Raw genomic sequence first — 7,500 nt, 5'->3', positions numbered from 1 at the left:
ACTAAACGCCGTGGTCTGACATGTACTACGTAAGTCTACTTAAGGCAGACAAATGATCAAAACCAAGCAAGCCCTATTATCTTCAAATTTGTTTCATGTTCTGCCTGCGCGGTAACAAGTGTTTTTTCAGGGTCTCACACCAAATAAGGAACTCTCGCCCCACTTTTCACGGAGCCAAAATATTAAAAATCATTTTCCTCAGTTTTCTCTGAAACACCACAGAAAAGCTTGATATCCTTTTTGTGCTCAGCTTACCCACAGTCCAGCATTGATTCGCTCTCCTTCTCTTTACAGTCCTGACCGCAAGGTCACATTCGAAATTCTGATCGTCTTGTCTGGGATCGCACTTGCTTTGTATCAACTTCGATCCCCTTGCTTGTCCATTTGTATCAATACAGAGCTTAGACCAAGTATTCTGGGGCATGAAATAACTCGAGATTAGACTAAGGAAATCATCATTAAATGATATTAGGATAGCACTCCAGAGTCTTATAAGTCTAAGGAGCTCAGAGAATCCTGATCACTCCCACATACTAACCTCTTTGTCCCATTCGAGAAGTAAAGTGGAAGAGGGAGAAGTGGTAAAGGGGAAAATGCCCCGCTATCATAGCTTTTCTCGCTATAAAGGTCTACATATCGTAGCCATGATCAAGTTGGCTCACTTCAGCTGTTCCTGTTACCTGAAGCTGAAAATCGCTGCCTTGGCCACTGTTTGGTGCAATTTATAACTTTGTGTAATAAAAGACCCAACGAAGGCACTAAATCACTTCTGCTTTTTCTCATTTCATGGATGTCTATAAGGTCATTAAGATACCATGGAGAAATTCAACCTTGATCTCAGCTGTAACTGGCTTCACTTACCATGATTTGTCCTTTTAGAGTGAAGGCCCAATTCTGACTCTCATCCGTGTCATTGCATCCTGTTACTTTTACATTAGCACCATCTGTCTTGGAATCCACGAACAGACACGGACCACGTCTGTCGTCTGTTGCTGATTGCTGGTTCTCGATTAGGAAGATTTCTACGCCACGAAAACGACGCCACGTTAAAAAAAAGGTTCATGATTAAGGTTGCTAGGGAATGCATGTGCATTCATTCAAGCGTTAGTTTGACGGACAATAGCTCCAAATGCTCTGAAGCTGGGGTTTGTGAACGAGAATCTACAGGGTTAAGTTTACACACTTCAGCTAATTCTTAGTTAGCACATGACATTACTAATTAAATTTCACTTCGGAATGGAAGACAATGTGGGATCAATCGAAGCAGACGACACGCCCTTTAATAACTCCTTCCCTCCCTCTGTCAGTCTTTTGTTGTAAGGGCAAGAGGAAATAGGAATCAGCCCGGCCCTTGGATTACTTAAACTTAGTAGTTATTTCAAGACAAAAAAGAAAGGGAATTTGTAATTTATAATAACTGAGAAACGGAAATGAGTTTCTTAACATGCCCCATAATGTCACATTCTTGCGTACTGATTGGTTCAGATCACGTCATGTAATTGTACAAGTCAAGGGAATCTAAAAAGATAAAATACGCATACCCATGCTCGTGGCAGACTAATCGTTTTCCCAAATAAAACATACTTCTCCATAAATACCTACATATCTATAATGAAGTGGCCGAGTGGTTAAAGTGCTGGACTGCTAAAATCCAATGTGCTCTGCACGCGTGGATTCGAGTCTCATTCTCGTCGTAGACGGATGCTTTTGCCAAATCAAACTAAGTATTAAGATACCACAAACCAAACGTTGAAGCAGCCAATCGCATATATGACGAGGTGACCGAGTGGTTAAGGTGTTGGACTGCTAATCCAATGTGCTCTGCACGCGTGGGTTCGAATCCCATCCTCGTCGTAGACTAATGCTTTTGCCATATCAAACTGGAATATTAAGATACAACTAACAAAAGGCTGAAGTAACCAATCATATATATGACGAGGTGACCGAGTGGTTAAGGTGTTGGACTGCTAATCCAATGTGCTCTGCACGCGTGGGTTCGAATCCCATCCTCGTCGAAGGTTAATAATTTTGCCAAATCAAAATATGTCCTCAACATCAGGATGCCACAAAGTAAGAGCTGAACAAACTTGTTATCTGTATGACGAGGTGACCGAGTGGTTAAGGTGTTGGACTGCTAATCCAATGTGCTCTGCACGCGTGGGTTCGAATCCCATCCTCGTCGTAGACTAATGCTTTTGCCATACCAAACTGGAGTATTAAGATACAACTAACAAAAGGCTGAAGTAACCAATCACATATATGACAAAGTGACCGAGTGGTTAAGGTGTTGGACTGCTAATCCTGACCAATGTGCTCTGCACGCGTGGATTCGAATCCCATCCTCGTCGTAAATAAATGCTTTTGCCAAATCAAACTGGAGTATTAAGATACAAGTAACAAAAGACTGAAGTAGCCAATCACATATATGACGAGGTGACCGAGTGGTTAAGGTGTTGGACTGCTAATCCAATGTGCTCTGCACGCGTGGGTTCGAATCCCATCCTCGTCGTAGACTAACGCTTTTGCCATACCAAACTGGAGTATTAAGATACAACTAGCAAAAGGCTGAAGTAACCAATCACATATATGACAAAGTGACCGAGTGGTTAAGGTGTTGGACTGCTAATCCTGACCAATGTGCTCTGCACGCGTGGATTCGAATCCCATCCTCGTCGTAAATAAATGCTTTTGCCAAATCAAACTGGAGTATTAAGATACAAGTAACAAAAGACTGAAGTAGCCAATCACATATATGACGAGGTGACCGAGTGGTTAAGGTGTTGGACTGCTAATCCAATGTGCTCTGCACGCGTGGGTTCGAATCCCATCCTCGTCGTAGACTAATGCTTTTGCCATACCAAACTGGAGTATTAAGATACAACTAGCAAAAGGCTGAAGTAACCAATCACATATATGACAAAGTGACCGAGTGGTTAAGGTGTTGGACTGCTAATCCTGACCAATGTGCTCTGCACGCGTGGATTCGAATCCCATCCTCGTCGTAAATAAATGCTTTTGCCAAATCAAACTGGAGTATTAAGATACAAGTAACAAAAGACTGAAGTAGCCAATCACATATATGACGAGGTGACCGAGTGGTTAAGGTGTTGGACTGCTAATCCAATGTGCTCTGCACGCGTGGGTTCGAATCCCATCCTCGTCGTAGACTAATGCTTTTGCCATATCAAACTGGAGTATTAAGATACAACTAGCAAAAGGCTGAAGTAACCAATCACATATATGACAAAGTGACCGAGTGGTTAAGGTGTTGGACTGCTAATCCTGACCAATGTGCTCTGCACGCGTGGATTCGAATCCCATCCTCGTCGTAAATTAATGCTTTTGCCAAATCAAACTGGAGTATTAAGATACAAGTAACAAAAGGCTGAAGTAACCAATCACATATATGACGAGGTGACCGAGTGGTTAAGGTGTTGGACTGCTAATCCAATGTGCTCTGCACGCGTGGGTTCGAATCCCATCCTCGTCGTAAGGTAATGCTTTTGCCATATCAAACTGAAGTATTAAGATACAACTAACAAAAGGCTGAAGTAACCAATCACATATATGACGAGGTGACCGAGTGGTTAAGGTGTTGGACTGCTAATCCAATGTGCTCTGCACGCGTGGGTTCGAATCCCATCCTCGTCGTAAATTAATGCTTTTGCCATATCAAACTGGAGTATTAAGATACAAGTAACAAAAGGCTGAAGTAGCCAATCACATATATGACATGGTGAGCGAGTGGTTAAGGTGTTGGACTGCTAATCCAATGTGCTCTGTACGCGTGGGTTCGAATCCCATCCTCGTCGTAAATTAATGCTTTTGGCATATCAAACTGAAGTATTAAGATACCACAAACAAAAGGCTGAACTAACTTCCTCAATATATGTCGAGGTGAGCGAGTGGACAAGGTGTTGGACTGCCAATCCAATGTTCTCTGAACGCGTGGGTTCGAATCCCATCCTTGTCGTAGATTAATGCTTTTAAAACTTGAATGCAGATTCCAGAAGCAAAAGAAAATGCTGAACTGCTATTACTGTTTACTCTTTATGCTTAGTTTATAGCACTAACCTGACATTTCAAAGTCGGAGAATGGATTTGGATTGTCATAATAATTCTTCGCTGTGCTTGTAGCGCCCTTTTTGTTCATTTTATCTTTGTACCAATTGGTAGCTTTGTCGGCCCCAAACCTCACGCTGCCAACCGGATCACGTAAATTGAATCCCAGAGCTAAATAAAGGCGCTTTCCAAATATGGTCAAGTCAACAGCTGCGTTGAAAATTAAGTTGCTGAATCCGCCATTCGCATAAGCGGCCAAACCAAACTCGAATTTGATGCTGTCATGAAAAGACAAAAGAAAAAGAAAAGACAAAAGAAAATTCACAGGTGTCTTAAAGTGTCCCTGTGACCAAAATACCAATTCTTATTTTTCTTTGGATTTCGAAACTATGTTAACTAAACACTAAGAGACCAAAGTTTTAGGCCTCGAAGATTCATAAAAGACACGTGTGTATTTTAACAGGAATATTCCTATTTAAAGATCCGCCATTACTAAGTACATAGAAAATTTTGAAATGTTAGTGTCTGTTTGATCTTAAATCAAATGAGATTGAAAAATCAGTTGGTCCCCATGATCGTTTGAGAGTTATGACGTTTTGTACCCAGGCCTCTGGTGGAGCAAAATTCATAATGGGCCATTTCCGAGTTGCTGTTTGTCTCGGTTTCGAAGTGAGTCTTGGTGCTCAACTATTGTAAGGGAAATGAGCTTGATTTGCATAAGAATACGCAACTCATTTCCATTTGAATGGTTGTGCACCAGAACTCGCTTTGAAACTGAGGCATGCAGCAACTCGGAAATGGGCTATTTGATTGGAATACGCTACTTTATTTCTTGGAGTGAAATCCAAAGCAAGGCATGAAATCAAAAACTAGATCACAAATCTGGATAAAGATTTTGTTCCAAAAAAAAATGCCCTTTGAGTGACAAAGTAATTTATAGTAATATTACTGTATATGTTAAACCTACATTTGTCTTGCTGTTGAGATTTTTAAATTACAGATGAAAAAATAAAATAAAATCTTAAGTACCAAAAAAAATGAAAATCCATTACATTTACATGTAGATTCCGATTGGTTGTACATGTGTAGTTTAACACACACAAGGACATCAATGTGTGGGAAGAATGTCAGTTTGTAGCGTTCTTCTTTGTTTCGTTATCTTGAACTACTTCACCTTGTGTGTGCGCTTGTGCGCTTGTGTGTGTGCGCTTTGTTGACCGCTCCCTACAAGGGCTTTTCAGGATCAACCGGTAAACACAGCCAGATGTAATTGACTGGGAGTAGATTTTGATGAGGGAGAAAAACCGGGGTACCCGGACAAAAACCCTCGGAGTCAGATTGAGATCGACTGAAACTGAAACTCAGCCCACATACGACCCGAGGCCAGAGTTGAACCTGGGTCACAGAGGTGGGAGGCACGATAATTTCGTCATCTAGCCTACTACATGTACAAACACAGCCAAAATGGAATCTACTGCTGGAAAAAAACTGCAAATCGGGGGAATGACCTTAAGTTTTTCAGAGAGCTGGATCGAGAAAAAATGACGTCAAAGGCTCACTAGTTTAAGAATGCAATGCGTGTGTACGCCGCAGAGTTTATATGCAGCACGGGAGTTTTGGGTTTTCAGACTTTTAAACTCGCTTTTTGCATATATAATAAGCTGCATTTTAAGCTAGTGAACCTTTGACGTCACTTTTCCCTGGATCCAACCCTCTGAGGTCCAATCGGTCAGTTTTGAACGTGAGTAATGGCGGACCGTGAAATATAAAACTTACACTCAAAGTAAACGGCCTTTTGGACAAAAGTCAAAGTTCAAATTTGTGCCAGTCACCTGTTAAGCAAACACACTTTCAAAATATGAAGAAAAAGGAGAGGTGACCTTTCTGATTACAGGGGTACTATAACATAATGCGAAGAACAGTAAATTTTTGGAATTTTTAATTCCAAGTTCATAACGGTTACTCCAACCGCGTGGCTCTTTATGATAACTGTGGTTTCAAGGGCAGTCTTGAAACCTATGTCAATGCCCTACCGCACATCTTTTAACAACTTTTTTTGTCAATTTGTTTACCTGTGGATTCTAAATAGAGCGGTAAGGATAAAGTTGATCGCTTTTCCAACCCATGCAGTGACTTTCTCTGTTAATTTCAGGAATCCAATAGCGACGTCCAACAAGTTACACAAACCCTTTCCGATAAACTCCACTGCCCGGCATGTTCCCTCGCAAAGATGAGCCACAGCTGAAAGGAGGAAAGGAACAAGTGCTGATTGTTCAAGGCTTGACTCAAGCAGATGATATAAGAAATCATATATCTCTTCATGTTTACCCACCAACTACAAAATCGAGGATGCATGCGAATCACTTTTACCCTCTTGCAAGTCAAGTTGTATTTTAAGTCCAGCCCTTCTCTTTTCCTATGAGACAGCAGTGAGTGGAACTCAAACCAATACAGAGGAATCAGACCTTCAGCAGCAAAGCAAAGGCTGACGAAATGAAAGCCTTGCATAAAGATTAATGCCTTACACAATTAAGACCTTTGAGATTGAGAATGGTGTGATCCGATACTTCTAAAAATAGCTTAGTGATTTTAGAATACATGGAATTTCATATATTTGAACTGAATGGCCATGAAATGAATTAAAGTCAGAAAGATCATCGCAGTTTGATAAGCAAGTTCAAGAGAACCTCCACTCCGACGAATGAATAACTTTAAACCGAACAAAATAATGTTTGCAATCAAATTTGCACAACAGTTTTTTTCAAAACCTGTTTGTATCGAAAAAAAAAATTAGAATCAATAGGCCATTTCCGAGTTGATGTCTGCCTCCTCTTCAAAGCGAGTCTAAGTGCGAAGTTTTTCTTATGAAAATTGGTTTTTATTCATATGTAAAGTAAAACTTATTACCATCACATGAACTTTGCACCAAAACTCGCTTTGAAGAGGAGGCAGACATCAACTCGGAAATGGTCTATTATTTTCACTTACAAATATCCCGGGCGCCGCCATGTTGAATAATTACGACGTATTACGGTTGTCCTTATTGTTTTCACACAGAGAGCTTTTGTTTTGAAACAATAGGGCAACTACGACACGTCACAATTATTCAAGATGGCGGCGTCCGGGAAATTTGAAAACCAAAACAAGCTTTTTTGAAATTCACTTATTTCGAACAAAAACGCTTTTATTGGAAAAAGTTCGAACAATTTTGATTGTAAACATTTTCTGTGGTGTATAATTATTTTCTTGTTTTAGTGGAGGTTCTCCTTAAGCAGTTGCTAAGGAAACCCGAAAAATCCAGGATGGAACGAGACTGGAACCCCATCACTGTGCGATCGCGCTGCATTGCTCTAACAGCTGAGTTATCAAGCAAGGAGGAAGCTGGTCAAACACGAGTTCAAGTCATATCCCGAAGGGGACGAATGAAGTGACAGCTCT

General features: G+C 40.8%; 1 protein-coding gene and 10 non-coding genes across 11 annotated transcripts in view; 10 read left to right on the top strand and 1 right to left on the bottom strand.

Moving 5' to 3' along the window:
* Nucleotides 1-7,500, bottom strand: part of LOC138019372 (uncharacterized) — a 129,311-nt gene that overhangs the window by 73,885 nt on the left and 47,926 nt on the right. The window contains 4 exon segments of the mRNA XM_068866138.1: nucleotides 256-415; nucleotides 862-1,022; nucleotides 4,075-4,340; nucleotides 6,135-6,303. Of these exon segments, the coding sequence (XP_068722239.1) occupies nucleotides 256-415; nucleotides 862-1,022; nucleotides 4,075-4,340; nucleotides 6,135-6,303 (756 nt within the window).
* Trnas-gcu (transfer RNA serine (anticodon GCU)) lies at nucleotides 1,773-1,854 on the top strand. The gene has a single exon. It is a non-coding gene; the product is annotated as a tRNA-Ser (tRNA).
* On the top strand, nucleotides 1,934-2,015 carry Trnas-gcu (transfer RNA serine (anticodon GCU)). The gene has a single exon. It is a non-coding gene; the product is annotated as a tRNA-Ser (tRNA).
* Nucleotides 2,101-2,182, top strand: Trnas-gcu (transfer RNA serine (anticodon GCU)). Its single transcript has one exon. It is a non-coding gene; the product is annotated as a tRNA-Ser (tRNA).
* Trnas-gcu (transfer RNA serine (anticodon GCU)) lies at nucleotides 2,428-2,509 on the top strand. Its single transcript has one exon. It is a non-coding gene; the product is annotated as a tRNA-Ser (tRNA).
* Trnas-gcu (transfer RNA serine (anticodon GCU)) lies at nucleotides 2,755-2,836 on the top strand. The gene has a single exon. It is a non-coding gene; the product is annotated as a tRNA-Ser (tRNA).
* On the top strand, nucleotides 3,082-3,163 carry Trnas-gcu (transfer RNA serine (anticodon GCU)). Its single transcript has one exon. It is a non-coding gene; the product is annotated as a tRNA-Ser (tRNA).
* Trnas-gcu (transfer RNA serine (anticodon GCU)) lies at nucleotides 3,409-3,490 on the top strand. The gene has a single exon. It is a non-coding gene; the product is annotated as a tRNA-Ser (tRNA).
* On the top strand, nucleotides 3,570-3,651 carry Trnas-gcu (transfer RNA serine (anticodon GCU)). Its single transcript has one exon. It is a non-coding gene; the product is annotated as a tRNA-Ser (tRNA).
* On the top strand, nucleotides 3,731-3,812 carry Trnas-gcu (transfer RNA serine (anticodon GCU)). The gene has a single exon. It is a non-coding gene; the product is annotated as a tRNA-Ser (tRNA).
* On the top strand, nucleotides 3,892-3,973 carry Trnag-gcc (transfer RNA glycine (anticodon GCC)). The gene has a single exon. It is a non-coding gene; the product is annotated as a tRNA-Gly (tRNA).

This window comes from Montipora capricornis, chromosome 10 (assembly GCF_036669925.1).
Source record: "Montipora capricornis isolate CH-2021 chromosome 10, ASM3666992v2, whole genome shotgun sequence".
Taxonomy (NCBI): domain Eukaryota; kingdom Metazoa; phylum Cnidaria; class Anthozoa; order Scleractinia; family Acroporidae; genus Montipora; species Montipora capricornis.
Note: the sequence above shows the minus strand (reverse complement) of the source record. Positions and strands in the feature narration are given on the sequence as shown.